General features: G+C 61.8%; 1 protein-coding gene across 2 annotated transcripts; it reads left to right on the top strand.

Annotated features, from left to right (window-relative positions):
• Positions 1-1,007: 1,007 nt before the first annotated feature.
• Laptm5 (lysosomal protein transmembrane 5) lies at positions 1,008-18,508 on the top strand. Of its 2 annotated transcripts, XM_078025769.1 has the most exons (9): positions 1,008-1,078; positions 1,285-1,421; positions 12,124-12,217; positions 12,741-12,817; positions 13,710-13,838; positions 14,415-14,537; positions 15,638-15,733; positions 16,841-16,933; positions 18,076-18,508. In XM_078025769.1, exons 2-9 carry the CDS (start codon positions 1,335-1,337, stop codon positions 18,163-18,165), a joined length of 789 nt encoding a protein of 262 aa, XP_077881895.1. In that variant the 5' UTR covers positions 1,008-1,078; positions 1,285-1,334; the 3' UTR covers positions 18,166-18,508. The 2 variants fall into 2 exon arrangements, with proteins under 2 accessions (XP_077881895.1, XP_077881894.1); XM_078025768.1 differs by lacking the exon at positions 1,008-1,078 and having other exon boundaries at positions 1,224-1,421.
• The last annotated feature ends 347 nt before the right edge of the window (positions 18,509-18,855 follow it).

The raw sequence follows: 18,855 nt of genomic DNA, 5'->3' as shown, positions 1-18,855 counted from the left end.
CCCGCTTTATGACCCTCTAGTTCCCCTGGCTTTGCAGATTTTCTCGTGGCCTTGGCTACCCAGCCAGAGGAGCCAGCATTCAAGCCCAGGCCAAGGGTAATCACTGCTCCGAGTACCCTGCTGAGATGTTAGGGTTTAGGAAAAGAAACAGGCTTGGAAATGAAGTAGGAGAGGGTCTGGCTGCATTTCCCAGGAAACCCAAACTTGCAGAGTCCTCTTGGTCTCATTGGTTGTCAGAAAAAAGTTAGATCAAGCCTACCAGCCTGGTTTTATGGGCACGACCGAGCAACTTTTGCCAAGGCAAAGGGGCTTAGAGACTTTTTATAACCTCTCCTGAGGCAGAAATGATGGGCTGCTGTGGTGTCCATTCCAAACTCCGTGATGCCATGGGAGGGCGGGGCTTCCCTGGGCTGTTTGCTATGTTGCGAGTGAGTGGGGCGAATTCCAACTTTCCCTAAGAGCCAGGGAGGAAAAGAACTCCCTGGTTTCCTGTGTCAGGGAGGCTTGAGGGCCACAAGTGGGTTCCACGAGGTCTTCCACATCGCCATGAGGAGCTACAGGTGAGTCGGAGGGAGAGCCCGGGTCTGGGTCTGACTCCAGGTGGCTTTCCCTAGGAATTCTCCTCCTGACCTAGTTGGGAACAATGGGAAGACCTCAGCTCTAGGAGTGACTTCTGGAAGCAGTCATTCTACTTCAAATCCTGCTCCTCCTTTGACTGGACAAATGACCTTGGACAAGTAATTTTCCCTCTCTGTGCCTCAGTTTCTTCAGTTGTAAAATGGGGATGATAATAGCCCTTCCTTCAAAGGGTTGAGAGGAGGAGTGTGGGAGCTTATGCAGTGCATGCCTAGAACACAGGGCACCGTTGACTGGATGATGGCTTTCTCTACAACCAGACAGACCTAGGTTTGAATCCTGTCACTAACTGCTGTGTGATTTGGGGCAAGTGCCTTGACCTCTCTGGACCTCTGTTTTTTTTAGCAATTGACTTGGCCACCATCCTGGCTTCCAGGGGTGGTGGTGAGCATCCAGGAAGTAGGATGTGTGCAGCTGCTTGTCTGGATCTGGCAAAGGGCAGGTAGGGAGGGAATAGGGGTCCGCCTTCCCCCAAGGTCCCTGGGATTGACGAAGGCTGATTGGGTCCTCTGAAGCAGGCTGCTGTCCTTCCCCGCCCACTGCAGAGCTGCCCGCCCCAGTTGTGACGACCTTGCCCCTGCCTGTCTGCAGGGCAGGCCGGAAGTGAGGCGGGCAGCCTGCAGCTTCCCTTTTTCTGCCCTGCTCTAGGCGCTGGGCTCCTTCCCCCTCAGTGACTCAGAGGAGGGGACAGCGGCACCATGGCCCCACGCGCGGCACCCATCCGCCAGACCTGCTGCTGCTTCAATGTCAGGGTAGTCACCACCGCCCTGGCCATCTACCATGTGGTGAGTGTGCGGTCCTGGGGCGAGGCACGTGTGTGTGCGTGTGCGTGTGTGTGTGTGTGTGTGTGTATGTGGCGCCTGCTGAGCCCCGCTCTCCCTCCTCTCTGCCTGCCCCCTCTTTGCTGGACCCTGGGCATCCCTTCCAACTTGGGGCCTCAATTCTCCCTGACAAATGGGGACCCTAGAGACTCCGATTCTTGCACTGGGCCTGGACAGGCTGGGCTGCGCAGGATCTGGACATGGGCTGGACATGGGCTGGACATGGGCTGGACACGGACTGTCCCCTTCGTGCTTCTTATGGGAGGGAGCCAAGCCCTCTCGGCCTAGGGCTCAGCCCAGCTGTGGCCTCTGCCACCAAAGGGAGATGTTGGCCGGCTCAGCAACTGTGCGGCCAGCGGGAGTGGCACTGGGGGCTCCTCTCTGGGGGCTGCTGTGTGCTGACCGGCAGGAAGCCTTTGTCTTTGTCATCTCAGTGTGACTCTGGGCAAGTCACAGCCCCCAGAGTCAAGGCTCTTTCTTGTCTGGGGTGGCTGAAGTTTGGGGTCCTGTTCTGTCCCAATTCACACCCTCCCCCGACTGCGGCCACACCCAGCTCCCCCAGACTCAGCGCCTTCCTGCCAGGGTGACTCAGGCACGGCCTGTGGCTAATAGTTCTCTCATCGGCCTGAAAGAACTTCCTCAAAATCAGCCTAAATCTGCAAGCCGCTCCGGCCTGCTGCACATCCTGAGACCTGGCTGCTTCAGCTGTGTTTGCAGGCAGCGTGGCCAGGCTGTGGGAAGAGCTGGCCCTCAGGGCTGGTGCGGTCAATGGTTAGCACACAGCCTCGGGCCAGACTCCTGTGTATACATCTGGCCTCCCTGCTTCTGTACTGTGCAATCCTGGCCAACTTACTTACCTTCTCTGATTCCATTCTTCATCTAACCAATGGGGATGAAAATAATAAGCAAACAATAATAGGGTCGCCGTGAAGACAAGGAGCTCATTTCTACCGGGTGCCGCACAGTTGCGTGTTTCATGGTTAATGGTGCTCCAACAGGGTCGCCCCTTTGGTTCTGAGAGGAGGGCAGAGGTTGTGCTGCTTGGCTGCTGTCCATGCAAGAGCTGGGAGTGGCAGGTGACACATCAACTGTCCCCATGTCTAGTCTTTAGGGCCTTCAGTCTCTGAGACTCTGCAGTATTCTCAGAAGGACGGTGAGGTTTGCAGAGGTGTCCCTGCAGGAGGTCCCTGGGTCCTTCCCCAGCTCTGCCACTACCTGGTTGTGTGGCCTCAGCCTCCTGTCTCTGATCTGTTTCCTCTTTAGAAAGTCAGAGGCGAGGGGGTGTTGACGGCGGGTGCAGACAGCCCGTGTGGGGCGCCTGTGGGCAGGTGGGCCTGCGGTGGCCTGGGGGCCCGGCTCCGTGTTCCCTGCGGCTGCTCTTCATTTCTGCTCATTGTCGCCACGGGGGACAGCGGGCACGGGCAGCCGCTCCTCTGACTTAGAGAAGCGGGAAGCAGGCTCTTCTGTCGGCCTTCTGAGGTCTCAGTGTTGGTGGCCGCGGCGGGGAAAGGACTCACCAGAGGCAGACCTCAGGGCAGCGCGTCTCTTGAGGTTTCCTCTCAACCCTGAGGTCCTCACCCGAAATGGTCAAGCCGCATCCAGTCCCCTCGCACAAACTGGAGAATGTGTGGGTCACTTCTCGGAGGTGGTGGCACTGCGGGAGGCGCAGGGTCTACCTGGATGGACAAGAAGCTGGCGTGTCAGTGTGCGTGTGTGTGTGTGCGTGTGTGCGCGTGTGTGTGTGACAGTGGGGGGGGCTTGGGCAGGGCTCCATGGAGACCAGCCTGGGGGGTGGGGTCGAGAAGGTGGTGAGGGCTGTGAGTGACGAGCTATGAATCTGGACCTTCTCTATGGTGCGTTATTGACGGCTGGGTCTGGAGAGTTCTCTGCTGAGAGGGTGAATGTGTGCATTGCGTGACCCGCTGCCAACAGAGATGCTGCCCTCCCCATCAGTCAGGGTCCCAGCCACGGGGAACAGTCACTCCCACTTGAGAACCATGCCTGTAATGTCAGCCACAGGGAGCCATGGAATGTTCCAGAGCCAGAGGAGGCGTGAGAACAGAGGGGTAGCCTGCCGACTGGACGTCCTGTCCAGGAGCTTCGTTCTGGGCTGAGGTCCTTGGCTGACTCCAGCGGGGACGTACCTTTTTGGTCCCTTTCTCTTTCTGGGAAAGGCCAGGGGTCAGGGGCTGTCCTGTGGCCCAGCCATCGGTGGCAGATACGTTGGCAGGACCTTGAACATCTGGATGGTAAAAGAGAAACTGTCATCCAGGTGTGCCAAGTGCCATGTTGGTCGTCATCTGGAGCCAGCCATGAGTGACGATAGCGTACGTTGCAAGCTATTTGTGGACTTGGCCTCTCTGGGGAGAGTTAAATTGGGCCATTGACGTCCCGAGACAGCTTGACTGAGGCCTGGGGTGTCATTACGGGAAGGCTCTCTGGTGTCCAAGGGGGGAAAGCCAGTGCTGGGCTTCTGGGGGGCGGGGAGGGGGCGCCTTCCTTGGGAGATTTCGGTTTGTTTAGAGGATTCTCTGGGCACCTGAACTTGCACACATAGAAGTCAGAGAACCTTCTTCAAGTCCAGGCTTGCCATCGACCCTACGTGTCCTAAGTCAGTGGCAGGAGGCGAACCCCGGAGGAGACTCTCCTGGTGCCCTCTCTCCTGGCCTCGCCCCCCTGAGAACCTGGAATTCCATCCTTAACAGTGCACCGCCGGGTGGAGCCCCAGTCCTGCTGGGAGAAAAACCTGCGCGGCCTTGACCGTGGGACAGGACGCGGCGCCCGGGGTCTGGCTGGGCTCCTCGGCGCTTCCGAGTTTCCCACATTTGGTACAATGGGCACGAGTGGACCCTTAAAGCCGACTTTTTATTTTGGAAGAGTTTTAGATGAGAAACGGTGAATCATAGTGAGAGTTCCCTGTGTCCTGTTCCCCTCCTGTCAGCGTCCCCCAGGGTACAGAGGTTTGTCCCAAGCGATGACCACAGTGGAGACAGGTTGTTAGCCAGGGTCCAGGTGTCGGCCACAACCTCCCGGCTCTTTCTGGCCTCCTTTCCTTCCAGGGTCCCCAGAGGGGCCCACCAGGATGGGGCACGCAGCTGGCACACACTCCCGCTTCCTCTGGGCCAGGGCGGGTCTTGTTCCTCCTGGTCCTCGATGACCTTGGCTCTGAGGAGCACTGGCGGGCACTTCCTTGACTTGCCTCGACGCGGACTGGCCTGGTGGCTTGCTCACGATGGGCCCAGGGTACTGTGCTTTTGGGAGGAGACCACAGGTGTGAAGAGCCATCAGTGCCTCACACCAAGGGGACGTGTGACGGTGACCTTGACCGCCTGGCCGAGGCAGTGCCGTCAGCTGTCTCCTCCCTGTTCCATGCTGCGAACGTGGGGAGAGGGTCGCTGTGGCTCACCTCGAGGAGCAGGGGCTGGGCTCGGCCTCCTGGAAGGCCAAGAAGCCATGCCCAGCCCCTGGGATCCCACGGTGCCTGTCCTCCCCACTTGTTATACACATTAGTGACTTCTTTGTCGGTGTCGGTGGGGACAGGGTGTTTACGTTAGACTCTGGGTGGCAATCCATCCGTTCTGCTTTGCTGCTCAAGTTCTTGGCTTCTTAAACTGGGAAGAACAGTCAGCAGCCTGTTGTTTTAAGGGGAGTCCAATGCTCTGCCACCCCAGGAGCCCCGCCCAGGCCAGGGGACAGGCCCGGCTCCTTCTTGGCCTCTGCCCTCAAGGATTCCAGTCTGCCAAGGACAGCTGTGGAGTGGCCAGGGACAGTAGAGGGGCAGATGTGTGGGGATTCAGGAGAGGCTTCCGGAGGAGGCCTGGGTGCCGGGGAGGAGCAGGGCTTTGCCTGGGTGCCGGGACAGGGCGCACGGGTGGAGGCAGGGTCTGAGCAGAGGCCTGGTGGTGGACAAGAGGCTGTGGGGTGCTGGAGGAGCCAGGATGTTGGCCAGGCTGGCTGCGGAGGGACAGCCACCAGGTGTGGGAGGAGCGTGAGACACCCTGTCCCTCATGCCTGGGGCTTGGCAGCCAGCAGGAAGGGTCTGCTCCTCTTACGGGGGAAGACGCAGGCCCAGCAGGGCCTGACTTGCTCCAGCCACACAGGGGACGTGGGGGCCAGTTGCCTGCTCCAGGCCGCTTTTGCTCACACACATGTGTGGCCTGAGCCGCAAGCCGGGGAGTGGACAAAAGAGATCCTTGGCCCTCCTGTGGCGGGAACCTGGCTGTTGGGAGGGCCCTCCCTCCCCGGCCTCCCCGGCCTCCCCAGCCTCCCCGGCCTCCCCAGCCTCCCCAGCTCATTTCTTCTTTGCCGTCCTCTCCAGGCAGCTCCCTGGAGTCCTCGATGTGTCCTCGAACTCCCAGGCTCCTCCCTCTGCTCCGCTCTGGGGCCTGGGGTCCCTCGGACTAGAAAGCCAAGGCCCTCTCCGTCACTCACTGACCCCAGGCCTCTGGCAGGCAGGTGCCATGGCTGCCTGGGCCTGGGTGTTCGTCTGTTGAATGAGGCCAGTGGTTTTTGCCTCCAGGTGACCCTTCCCAGGTGTGGCGCTGAGGCGGCCCAGGTGGAGCAGGATCTGGCCGACGCGTGTCCTGAGTGGGCTGTGGGAAGCGACTGAGGGCCGCTCCCCTTTGAAAGAAAGCTCATCTCCCTGAGGCCTCAAGCTCGGCCCCACCTGTCGCCTGGGGTCCCAGTGTGGGGCTGTTGGGGTCTGCCAGCCTCACGCCTGGTGCCGCTGGGCTGGACCGGAGGCCTTGTTTTTGGCCTTCACAGCTCTGAGCCCTTGTGGGGGGGCTGGTGGGGGAGGTCTCTCCCCAGGGACACAGCTCACCTCCAGGGGGTGAGCACCAGCAGGACCCAAGGGGTCTGCTGCACTAGGCCTGGGGGCCCCAGTGAAGATGGCGGCTTCCCTGTGTGACTCTAGCTAGGACAGGCCAGACCCCAGGCTAGGCCCCTGTCCTCTCCCGACTTCATGGTTCTCAGTCCCAAGGTCAGAGGAAAGGGGAGTCTGGAGGAGGGTGGTGGCCCCAGGGGTCAGGGGTCACCTTAGCTGGAGGCACTGCTGTCAGAGGGGCACAGCTGGAGAGGCATCAGCCCAAGGTGTCCCCCCAGGTGGAGGCACTGGGCCCACTGAGGTGGCCCGCAGCTGGAGGGCAGGGCTGGTCCCCACAGAGGCTTCTCTATCCTCGCCCCAGTTCTGAGCTCCCCAGGAAATGAGGCTTTTATTTTGAGCCTAGAGCAGCCACCCAGAACCAGGGCCTGGCTCTGAGCTCATGCTGCCTGAGGCGACACCCCAGGGGGGCAGGAAGCGCATGCGCAGCCTCAACCTGCTCAGGACAGGGCCCAGGTCCGTCTCAGGCTCATGTTCCTCCCCTGGTGTCCCACTTGTCAGCATAGATGTGACAACTGCCCCCAGCCTCCATTTTATAGAAGAGGAAACAGAGGTTCAGGGAGGGCAAACAACTTCTCAGCTAATGGTAGATAAAGAACAGGAACCCGGGGTCCTCTTCTAGAGGGAGACAGGGGAGGGGCCGTCTTCTCAGCAGCAGTGGGGCAGGGTCCCGTGTCACACCCAGGGGGAGTCTTGTTCTTAAAACACAGAGACCACACATAAAGGCTTGGGTTTAATTTCTCCTGCAAAGTGGGGGAAAGTGAGAATTTCAGCAGAAACTGCCACGGCGGGAGGAGGGCGGGGAGCCCAGGGCCTGGCGTCCAGCCACGGCTCGGGTGGTCTTGATATGGTTCTTGCCGTTCGTTACCGCGGGTCTTTTCTCTGAAGATAAATAGGGAAGCGATGGTTTTAGGCGACTGTTTGTGGGGTGGACCTTCAGGGAGGGGAGGCTTTGGGCCAAGGCTGGAAACTATCTCTGAGCACCCAAATGGCTGCCCTTGGAGGAAGATGTGAGGAACCACCCTCCTGGGGCAGGCGGCCTTGTTGTGCAGGGCAGGGCGTGGGCTGGAGCTGGCCGTTTCCTGTGCCCGTGCGGTTGGCCTCTGGCCTGTCCAAGCTCATCCAGCCTGCTCTGCTGCCCTCAGGGCCTTTGCACCAGCCCTGGGTCCTCCGGGAGTGCTCCTGCCAGCCCGAGTCCCTACTCCTGAGGCCACCCCCACACTCCCAGCCACACAGCCGAGGACCTACTGTGCACACGTCTCTCAGTTTCCTGGATGCTCCTCACACTCTGGCCTCTGCTCGGGCCGAGCCTCTGCCTGGAAGGCCCCTCCGTTGTGCCTGGGGAGATCTGTGAGACTGGCTCCCTCTGGGGCGCCTTCCCTGGGCCTCTCTCCAGACCCTGAGCTCTCCTGGGTCCCCGAGCCCTGCATGCTGGGTCCCTGTGTGTCCTGTGCTCTGATCTGAGTCTCATCTAAAGCTTGGCTTGATCCGTCTCCTAACCACTGGGGCCAGGCACCTGGTAGGTCCAGCCGATCTAGTTTATTTTCTCATTTTTGTAAACAGTTAATAATTTCCTGGGCAAGCGCATAGACACCCCGGATGCTACCTTGAAAAACTCACCGAGGTGCGCACCCCTCAGAACTCTGAGAAGTGGCACAGCGTAGCCCCGGGCCCAGGCTCCTCCCGGGCACTGCCTGCCTGCCCCCCTCCACCGAGGCGCGGCCCGTGAGCCCCGGCTCTGGGCTCTGGCCAGCCTCAGGCTGCGAGTCCCACTCTGTGCCCTGGCGGTTCCCGCTGCTGCCCCATGTCACGGTGGGAACCAGCCTGACTGGGGGGTGGGGGTGGCTTAGGGCTGTTTGGGACCCTGACACATGGAGCTGGCTGGTCCCCGGGGCCTGGTCTGGTGGCTGTACACAAGTGCCCTGGCTCTCAGCCCATCTTTCTGAATCACTGTCTGTGGTGGCAGACACATGTCACCTCATGTGCCCCTTATTACCACTCTCCAAGGTGGCGAAGGTGGGGAACCGAGGCCTGGAGCAGTAAAGTGACTTGGGGAGGACCACACGGGCATCTGAGGCTGCCTTGGGGTTCTCCCCGTGGCACAGGAGCCCTGGGGTACGGTAGGGAGGGCACAGTCAGTCTCAGGAGGGTGGGCCTGGTGAGGAGGCTGCAGAGGGGAGGGCCACGTCCCTGGGGCACTGGGGCCTCTGGCTGAGCTGCCAGAGGGGCAGTGCGATGGTATCTGGGTGGCTGGGGAGATAGAGCTCCGGGGGAACGCCTTCACCCCTCTGCCCTGATGAGCTGCGACAGGAAGCAGGGCCAGGAGGGGCCCCCCAGCCCCCACGCACCTGGCTCCTGCATCCTCCTCCAAACAAAGCAGGGTGGGCAGCTGCTGGAGGTGGGGAGGGCCACGGTCACCACCCAAGGGCCAAGTGTGCAGCAGCCCTGGAGGCTGAGGCCCGCCCTATGTGGACCCGGATGCAGGGCGCTGGCGGAGCTGCGGAGGGGGAGCTGGGCCCAGGGGCGTGGCCCTGGGCGCCCTTGGCAGGCTGTGCCCTCTGCAGGTGGGCGGAGCCGGGCCCCTGGCAACTTCCGCCCAGTTGCGCAGGCGGAGTCTGTGGTCCTCCTGCAAAGCTCCTTGCAGGCAGCTGCGGGAGTATCCCCTACTGGTGGCACAGGGCGAGTGTCCCCTGACAGCTGGGGCCTTTCTCTGCAAGTTTTAGCCCCTACCAGTCGCAGGGTCTCTGGCGCCTCCTGTGATATGGTGGGGGTTGGGCCCGGGCAGGACCAGCACAGCGGCCCGACTTCTGTCCTCCGCAGAGGGGACTGGCCCTTGAACCCCAGCATTGGGGAGCTTGATGCCACCACCCCGACCTGCAAGGTGTCATTACGCCATCCATCACGATGGCAGCTGACAGCAGCAGCAGTATCTTCCCCACTGTCCTGTGGCTACCTACTGCCTCCCAGGATGTCCACAGGCGTCACTACCTCACTGCCACCACTGCCACACCCAGTGTCACTGTTACCACCAAACATTCCCAGTGTCCCACGATGGTCACCAGTGGCCACACCAACTCCAGCAGCATCACTGCAGCCACTGTCACTCCCAGCAGGCCACATTCCATCCACCCACCAGCACCTCCCCAGGGGCCCATGGCCTCTCCACTCGGCCCCTCCTCCCACAGCCTCTTCTTTGGGCTCAAGCTGTGGGTCTCCTGGAGACACCAGGAAGAGAAACAGAGATCTCCTGCCTCCTGGCCACTTCCCCCTGCTCGGCTTAGGGAACGGGAACTGAAACACGGAGAACGGAGGGAGAGGTGGAAAGCGGAACAGGGAGAGGAGAGAGAAAGGGCAGCCGGCCAGGTGGGGACAGCAGCCTGAGCCCGGATTTGGAGTCAGGAGGGCTAAGCTCATTCTGACTCAACAGGCCTTGCTGTGTGACCTTGGCTGGTCACTGTCTCTCTCTGGGCCTCACTTCCCCCCTGGGAGCATCCCCCTCTCAGGTAAGAGACATCTTTCCTGGAAGGGTCCAAGCATCCATACTACCTGGCCCCTGGGCCTTTGCACATGCTGCTCCATTTCCTGGAATGCTTTCTTGTCTTCTCGGTTGGAAACTCCTACTCTCCTTCAGAGCCTTGCTCAAGGGTTGAGCAAAGAGGGTGGAACTGTCTCTGAGTCGTCCAAGCAGCAGTCCCTCATCAGGGACCCTAAGCCCCCGTGTGTCCCTGTTGTGGCTCTTAGAATACTCATTACCCCTGGGTCCTCTGAGACTGTGACATCTACAGGCCGGGGTGGGTGGATGGAGTTGAGGGTGCTCGATGCTCAGAGAGCTTACAAGGAGTGAATGGATGCCCATGTACAGGATGGCGCTGCCCGCAGTGCCCGCCTGCTGCACCTGCTGTTGACCTCGCAGTGACCCTGGGAGGCCTGGTGGGATCCTCCCACTCCCTGGTGAGAGTGGAGGCCTGGCCTTAGTGGCTTCTCAGGAGCAGAGCCTGGGCTGGGCCCAGGGCCTCCCCCGCCGGCATCTCGGATGCTAGGAGCCGGGGGGCAGCTGCTGTCTGATGGATGTCGTGGGAGGAGAGAAGCCGGTTCCTGCCTCAGGATGGCCCAGGACAGCCCAGGACCCGAGGGCCTGGCCCAGCTGCCCCGAGCTCAGGGGAGCATGCTGTGTCTAGTAGACCCCAAGGGCTCCAGGGGGGGGCGAGGGCCGTGGCCTTGGAAACTAGGCCTGGGGCTTCTGGGCCTCCCCGGTCACTGGGGGCCAACCTGGGGTCCAGCCCTGGGATGGCGCTTGCCCCCTCAGACCTGCAGGACTCACGTCGGCTCCTCTCCCTTTCCCTCACCAACAGTGAGACCAGGAGGAGGGGACGGGCTCCCGACAGGACCCCGCCCTCCTGGTTCCTGCTGCACCAGGTAGAGCGGCCCCCGGCCCCCGCGGGCCCCAGCTCAGTGCTCTGCAAATGCCACGCGGTGGTGGATCCTCCCTGAGCCTGCCAGGCTTGCTTTCCAGATGAGGGAATTCTGTGAGGGAAAGTGACCTGCCCAAGGTCACATAGTGACTTTCTCAATCTGGCTTAGGATCGACTCATTGTCACCCTTCTGTGCTGTGTCTTTCGGACCCCCTGAGAGGATGTACTGTGGCAGGAAGACAAATCGAGATCTATGTCTGAGCTAAAAAAAACCGCACAGTCAGCAGGGGGAAACAGATGGTGGCTGTCTGGTTGCTGTTGGCTGAGCATGTGTTGACGGTGCAGGGACACTAGAAAGTCAGTGCAAACTTAGGCTGTATTAATAGAGGTAGAGCACCCATTACAGTGGAGGGGATAATCTTGTTCTCAGGGTGGGCAGATTGCTCCTGGAGAATTGTGTGCTTGTGTGTGTGTGTGTGGGGGGGTGCTGCCAGGACATGGACACAGGGACTGATGTGAGGCCCCTGGGCAAGAAGCATTGTAGTGGAGGTTGTGTGGCGCAGGACCCCTGCATGGGCCCAAGGGCCTTCCAGATTTCAGTTTTGTGGCTGGGCTTCATTCAGCTGCTGGAGGGCCACCCCGGCACTTGGCCATTGGCTCGGCCCTTTCTCCACCATTCTCAGCAAGGTCCCTGAGGGGACGGGGTCTCATTCAATAGATGCCACAGCCAGAGCTGGGGGCAGCAGAGAGGGGACCTTCCCCGCCTGGGCCTGAGGCTGGTGGCTCGGTGCTGACTGTCTGCCCCGCCCGGCCCACGCAGCCCTTTGGAGCAGAGGTTCTTATTGTCCTTATTTTGAAACGGTGGGGCCGCGCGCGGGGTCAGGGCTGACAGGGCATCTGGAGATTCAGGGACCAGGCGCCCTCCAGGGCTGTCCCAGGCCTGTGTGGATGACTCTGGGAACTTGGAGCTCAAATAAGACCCTTGATGCCCAGGGCCTATGGTACCCTTGTCCCCAACCCCCACCCCTGACCTTCAGCCGTGGCAGTGTCCCCGGGAGCAGGGCTGGTCTGGGTGCTCTCGGGGGCTGCTCATTTACGACTCACAGAGGCCTCTTGAGGTGGCTGCTAGTGTCAGCCCCATTTTGCAGACGAAGAAGCTGAGGCACAGAAAGGTCAAGCAACTGGCCCAAGGTCGCAGAGCTGGGAAGAGGAAGGACCAGGATCATGAGCTTGAGCTGTTGCTCTGTGAGGTCCACTCCGCCTGGGCCTCACCCCAGGACCCCTGCTCAAGGCCCCTGACCGTGCTGCACTGGGGCCAGAGGGGCGGTGGGGAAGCCGTGCCAGCGGCCGACTGCCCTGTCTTCTGCCCCAGATCATGAGTGTCCTGTTGTTCGTGGAGCACACGGTGGAGGTGGCCCGCGGCAAGGCCTCCTGCAGGTTCTCCAAGACCGTGTACCTCCGGATCGGTAGGTCCAGGGACGGGGTGGGCAAGGAGGGAGGGGGACTGGCCAGGGGCAGTCGGGAGGGGTCTGGGGTCCTGCCACACTCTCTCTGATGACCTTGCCAAACCCCTCCCCGGGCGCCCCTGCCACTCCCCTGCCCTCAGGGATGCCCTCCTGTGGCCCCGAGTCTGGGGCGCAGGGCAGCGTAGAGCTCCCTGCAGGGGCCTGCGCCTCAGGCCTCGGGGGTGCTCCCTGCTGCTCATCTCCCGCCACATCACACCCCGACCCACCCCTGCACCCCAGCTCGTGGCCCACTCTGTCACTCAGCGTCCCTCTCCAGGGACACCTGCAAGGGCCTCTCCCGACTAAAGGCGACTCAGCCAGCCCCCAGCCCACCCCGGCTGCACGGTCCTGGCTGGCTGTGTGGCCCAGTCCTCGAGGCGGGGTGCAGGGCCTGGGCCCCCTGTGCCCGCTCCTGTGCCCTCACCGGGGCACTTGGACGGGACTTTGTCCCCAGCCCCGGCCTCACAGCCCCCTCGCCTTGCAGCCGACCTGGTGTCCAGCTTCCTGCTCATCGGCCTGCTCTTCCTCATCAGCCTGAGCCTGCTGCTCGGCGTGGTCAAGGTGAGGGGCACTGGGAGGGAGGGCGGGTGGGCGCCAGGAGTCCCGTTGCCCACCCTGCACCTCTGCTGGGCCGTGCAGTCGGCTGCCCAGTGGGTGGGGGCGCCTCACCGTGGGCTCCTCCTAGCTGTGGGAGCCCCGGCCCCGTGGGGCTCCCTGGTGGGTCGGGTGCCTGTGCTGTGCTGACCTGGCGCTGGGGAGCCACTGCCCACTGGCCCACATCTGGCTGAGCTGCCAGGGCGGGAAGAGGAGGGGGTGGCTTGGAGTTGTGGGGAGCAGGAGATGAGTGGGACCTCCCAGATAGCTCCGCGTCTCTCTGGGGAGGAAGGAGCGAGCCTGCGGCCCAGGGTGGAGAGCGAGGCTCCCAGGCCCTGGCGAGGTTGGGTGGGAGACGGAGGCAGACCACCTCCTGCAGAAGAGGACCCGCCTGGCCCCCTGGCCCTGGAGAGGCAGGAAGCCCATCTCGCCACAGTATCCCCAGGAAGAGGGCCCGTCCTGTGCAGGGGGCGGGCTGGGCACTGGGACAGGCAGAGGGGGCCAGTGGCCTTGCCTGAGACGCTGCTGTCCACCCTCATGGACCTGCTCGCTCTCGCAACCCAGGCTCCAGGACCTCCTTACCTCACGGGGCGGCTACGGGGCCTCGGCAAGAACCGAGTCCCTGCTGGCAGGTGTGGCTCGGGGGATATTGGTCGCCTCCCAGGCAGTTTGAGACCCACGTGAGACTCCAGGAAGCCACTCCTGTTGTGACCTTGTTCCCAGCTGCATCTGCACAGCACGGGGGCAGAGTAGCGGGAATCTCGTCATCCAGGGAGGAAGGGGCGCATGGGGACATCAGCTTGTGGGACAGTGCCGGCTGCATGCCGGGCCACCTGACAGCGCGGGGTCTGCCTTTCAGAGCCGGGAGAAGTACCTGCTGCCCTTCCTGTCCCTACAAATCATGGACTTCCTGCTGTGCCTGCTCACCCTGCTGGGCTCCTACATCGAGCTGCCCGCCTACCTCAAGTTCTCCTCGCGGCCCCAGGGGGTGAGTGCCCGCCCCACCCGGAGGCGAGGGCTGGGCTGGCGAGGGCAGGAGCCCCCTTCCTGGTGGTGTCATTGAGCAAGTCCCCAACCCCTCGCACCGTGGCCCCGGGTTCTCCCTGGAGGTGAAGCCTGGGTGAAGCCAGTGCGTGGGGTTGGGTCTGCACCAGGAAGAGGCACGTGTCCTTCTCAGCCCCAGTCCCAGTTGTCCCTCCTTTGGGACCAAGTGGTCAGAGAAGGAGAGGACAGTAACCAGTGAATGACACAGGAACGCGGCCATGGCTGAGGCCAGGCTTGGTCCTGCCGAGGTCACTCATCACACTGTGCTTGATTGTCGCTCTGGAAGAGGCCGGGGGTCCTGTCACAGGGGGGCCCTGGTCTGCAGCTGAGAGAGCCTGCTGGAGTTCTGCCACCAGCCCTTGCTGTGACCACGGGGGCCTCTCCCTGGGTTCCCTGGGGACTGGAGGGTCACTGGGCTCTCCTACTGAGACAGTCTCTCAGGAAGAGCCCACAGGTGCCCCGCAAGGATCTGGCCTCTGCTTGCTGGTCTCCATTCTTCCCTCTGATTTGCCTTCCCAAGGGCCCCTCGAAGGTCCCCCTGATGACCCTGCAGCTGCTGGACTTCTGCCTGAGCATCCTGACCCTCTGCAGTTCCTACATGGAAGTGCCCACCTATCTCAACTTCAAGTCCATGAACCACATGGTGAGTCTGGGGCAGAGGTCCATGCCAGCTCACTGGCTGTGTGGCCTGGGGCAACTTACTTGGCCTCTCTGTGCCTCCAGGCTTGGGTTTCCTGGGAGGAAGGTTCTCGTGTGTGATTCACTGAGGGAGCCCACTCAGGAAGAAACTTGGACAAAGTGTGAGAAGCGGGTGCCAGGAAGGACAGGAGCCAGGCAACTGTGTGGCCATGGGAGCGGCCCTGCTGGTCCCAGAGGGAGGCCTGGATTGTTAGTGTCACCACAGAAATAGCACTAGTCTTCCTTTTCCTTTTTTTTATTGTCACCTGACAGATGGTCCCCAGACATCCCCGTCTAAAGCACTTACCACTTCCCCTGTGAGGATCAGGAGGTGGGGAGCAGGTTGTTCCGACCCAGGGCCCCTCAGGGTTGTGTGGACCTGAGGACTGCCCGACAGGGCTCCTCATGGCCACCGGTGCTCTGCCCGGGCCCCAGCCATGGATCTTGCTTGGCTGCTGCGTGCCCCAATGGCATGGCTGCTGGTTCCCCTCCACCTTGGCCTGGCAGGAGAGCAGCAGGAAGTGGCAACGTCTTTCATGCCTGTGTCAGATGTGGGACAGTCAGGTCTGCCACATGCTGCTCATTAGAAGTGAGTCACCAAGACCAGCCCGCACACCAGGGCAGAGGACGGAGCTCTGCGGGCAGATCCCACCCGAGGCGTCTCGCCAGGGCCAGGCCCCTGCGCCAGTCCGTCACAAGCTAGGAGTACCAAGGGCCAGGTGGCTCCTACCCGCCCAGAGGGCACAGGGTGGCCTGCCCGGCTGGGAAGGGACCAGAACTGCAGCCGCACCTGCTTCCTAGGTTTGCCGGCCACCACTCAGCCGAGGCCGTCAAGTGGGCCAGGTGCCCCCGGCTGGGCCGTCCTTGCCCTCCCTGCTTTGTCTGGCCCTCTGGCCCACTGGGCATCCTCGGGGATGTGCCCGCTGCCCCGCTCCTCTGGCGGCCTCGGGGCGAGGCAGACCCCCGTGGGTGCGGTAGACCCAGAGGGCTCGGGCCGCCCTGTCCCGCCCAGACGGTTCCCGCGGGAGCTCCTGAGGTGCTGATGGGACCCCGACTCTGTTGCAGAATTACTTCCCGAGCCAGGAGGGCTTGGCCCACAGCCAGTTCATCAGGACGATGGTCATCTTCTCCGTCGCCTTCGTCACCGTCCTGGTCCTGAAGGTGAGCGGCCGGGTCTGAGGCTCAGCTGAGGCGTCAAGTGGGCCCATCCTCACCCTCCCTGCTTTATCTAGCCCTCTGGCCACTTGGCATCCTTGGGGACGTCCCTTTAGAGGACACAGGTCTGCAGGGGCCACCTGTGTCAGATGTCAGGGCCTCAGGGTGCAGCCCAGAGTGCTCTGCTCCAGCCACTGTCTGGGATCAGGCTGGGACAGACTTGCTTGGAGCCGAGGCGGGTCTTCAGCAGGTCGTGGCTCTCTGGGGGGTCTCATCTGCAGTGGGGGCGTCTGTGTCCTGCTTGGCCCATAGCACAGCGTTAAGTGGGTCAGAAGTCACCGTGCAGATGGGACCTGGGGTCATATGAGTAGAGGTTTGGAGGGGAGAAAGGAGGAGGGGAAGGGTCTCCTCGGGGGCAACAGGCCCACGGCAGAGACTAGCTCCCCCAGACAGAAGTGCACTCCTTTGAACATTGTCTCTGGGAGGGGACAGTAGCTTCCCAGTGGCAGGCAAACAGCTGAGGGGCATGAGTGGCTTCAAGGTGGAGCCGAGTGGGGAGTGACATTGTGTGCCCCACTGGAGACCCGAACTCCAGCCCAGTCCCTCCTTTCTCTCTCTCTCCTTCAGAATGGGCTCGGGGCTCGTTCTCGCCCCATGGTTCCTGGGCGGCTGCTGGCCCTTCCCCTCCTGCTCTCACTCTTCATCCTCTCTGTTTGTTTCTGTGCCATCCAAGTCCCACCAAGGGACCTGCCAGGTGGCAGGGCTGGGGCTCTTCCCTGGAGCAGTTTGGGGTGTCTCTGTGGCCCAGCGTGTCCACCCTGAACCCTTCCCGGTCCTTCCTCCACGGCTGAGGGGACGCTGGGGCCGGCTCAGCCGATGGATCCTCCGCACCCCCCCTTCCTGGGTCCGCGTGGCCGGGCAGGGACCTGCAGGGCCATCGCCAGTGCGGCTGGAGGGCCCACCCTGCCAGGCCCCTTGCTGGGTGGTGGCAGTGGGGCACCAGCTGCCTGGCGAGGATCCCAGAGCAGGGGTCCGGGTGGCAGCAGCCGGCCATTGCCTTCTGGGTCGGGGCGGGAGGGCCGGGGAGCGCAGCCTGACCCTGCCCCTGCCCAGGTCTGCATGCTCAAGTGCGTGTGGAGATGCTACAGACTCCTGAAGTCCGCGAACTCGGCCGAGGAGAGGGGCGCCTCCAAGACGCTCCCGAAGGTGAGCTGGGCGAGGGGGGCTCTGCCGCTCTCTCACTGTGCCGTTCGGGGCCAGTACCTTTCCCTCTCTGGGCCTCAGCTTCTGCACGTGAAGGTAAGGGTGGGACGGAAGGGTCGTGAAGCTCTCAGTTCTGAAGGTCTGAGCAGGAGTCTGCCTGCCCCTGAGCCTCATATCCAAACTTGGGGTGCAGAGAAAACCAGGTTCCTGTCCTGGAAGCGGGTGTGGTCCAGAGAGAGCCCGGACCCAGAGACACAGGCACGACTGGGTGTGAAGACAGGGAGAGCAGCGGGCACTTCTCGGGTGTCGGGAGGCTTCCTGCAGAAGGGGGCCCTGGCCCAGTCTTCCTTGCTTCAAGGGTACAGGGAGCTGGGAAGGGGCTTCAGTGGGGGACCGAGCGTGCTCAGGAGCAGCCGGGTGAGGAGCCGCCATGGGCACGCTCCTCGTGTGCAGCGGGATCATACTAATAAAGACAAGCTTGGTTGCAAGTGGCAGAAACCTAACCCAATCTGACTTAAGTGAAAAAGGGAACTTTCCAGATCAAAGGACTGAGAAGTCCACCGAGGGTCTGGCCCAGGCCTGGTCCTGATGCCAGGATCCTCCATCGTTTGACTCCGCTTTCCTCAGTGCTGGCTTTGTTTCCAGGCAGTGTTTCCCTTATGGTGGCAAAGTGGCTGCCAGAACCCATAGGCCTACATCCCGCCTTCTTGGTAGTCCAACAGAAAGAGGAGTATATCTGATTGGACCAGTTTAGGTCACATGCTTTTCTCCAAACCAATGGCCATAGCCAGGGGGATGGCATTCTACTTTGGCCAAGCAAGCCCAGGCCACAGACCCACCCCCTGGATCTGGAGGATGGTCCAGCTCTTTGGAAAACGAAGGGACTAAGAATGTTTCCTCAAGGAAAATGGCGCCTTGTCATCAAAACATGGGAACTCCTGGCCGAATGGGCAACAAGTGTATCCACTGTGGGGACAGAGACCCCATCCCAGGCAGGCAGTGTCTAGCGCAGGGTGAGCGCCAAGACGCTCTGGCCGGGATGAGCAGCGTCATTTGCCAGAGGTGTGGGCTGGGGCCCCTCCACTGCGGTTGGAATCGTGGTCCTTCCTGACCACAGTCAGCCCCCTTCTCTCTGTCCCTCCCAGGTGGTCCTGCCGACCTACGAGGAAGCCCTGTCTCTGCCTTCCAAGTCTCCTGAGGGGGACCCCGCGCCACCCCCGTACTCAGAGGTGTGACCCTCGCCAGGCCCCAGCCCTGATCTGGGCCCAGCTGCCTCATAATCTGCTGCTTTGCTTTGGTGGCCCTGGTGGACCACCGGCCGACTTCAGGACAACTGCTGTGTCCCCTCGCTGGCCTGCTCCGCCTGCGGGCCCCAGGCACTCTCCCTTGGGTCAGGCTGAAGGCCGCAAATCGAGCCCAACAGCTCTGCTGACGTCCACCAGCAAGGAGTCATTTTAGACGGCTGGTTGCTGTGAATGTGGTGAGCTTGGCAAACAACCAGCAGCTCCGCAGTCTACCCCAGCAGCCGTCAGACACAAGCACATCAGTCAGCCAACGAAATAAATTGGTCAAACCACAGTCCCTTGGTCATTTATAGGATGGGTCTGTGACCATCCCCAGTGAGGCCCCGTCTCCCCGCGTCTCTGTAAAATCAGTTTCTTCACACAGTTTGCTTAAACCTTCAAGCAGCAGCAGCCCAGCGTCACTCAAAGTCGTGATAGAACAGTGATAAAGTTTGATCAGGTCACTCAGTCCAAACTGACCCAAGGTCGGTGGCCCACTCTGGCCAGTGTAGTCCCCCGCGGTGAATGCTCGTTAATTCAGATGAGAATCCCCAGTCTCCCCGTCGCCCCGAAGCTGTCAGGAAACAGGGGCTCAGGATCAGGACTCTCTTGCTGGAGTCGTCACTACCCGCAGTCAGACGC

This window comes from Ictidomys tridecemlineatus, chromosome 11 (assembly GCF_052094955.1).
Source record: "Ictidomys tridecemlineatus isolate mIctTri1 chromosome 11, mIctTri1.hap1, whole genome shotgun sequence".
Lineage (NCBI taxonomy): Eukaryota > Metazoa > Chordata > Mammalia > Rodentia > Sciuridae > Ictidomys > Ictidomys tridecemlineatus.
Note: the sequence above shows the minus strand (reverse complement) of the source record. Positions and strands in the feature narration are given on the sequence as shown.

Coding starts and splice junctions, on each gene's coding strand:
- Laptm5 (XM_078025769.1), top strand. CDS start 1,335: ATGGCCCCACGCGCGGCACCCATCCGCCAGACCTGCTGCTGCTTCAAT. Junction 12,818..13,709: donor TGCTGCTCGGCGTGGTCAAG/GTGAGGGGCACT, acceptor TCTGCCTTTCAG/AGCCGGGAGAAGTACCTGCT. Junction 15,734..16,840: donor TCACCGTCCTGGTCCTGAAG/GTGAGCGGCCGG, acceptor GCCCCTGCCCAG/GTCTGCATGCTCAAGTGCGT.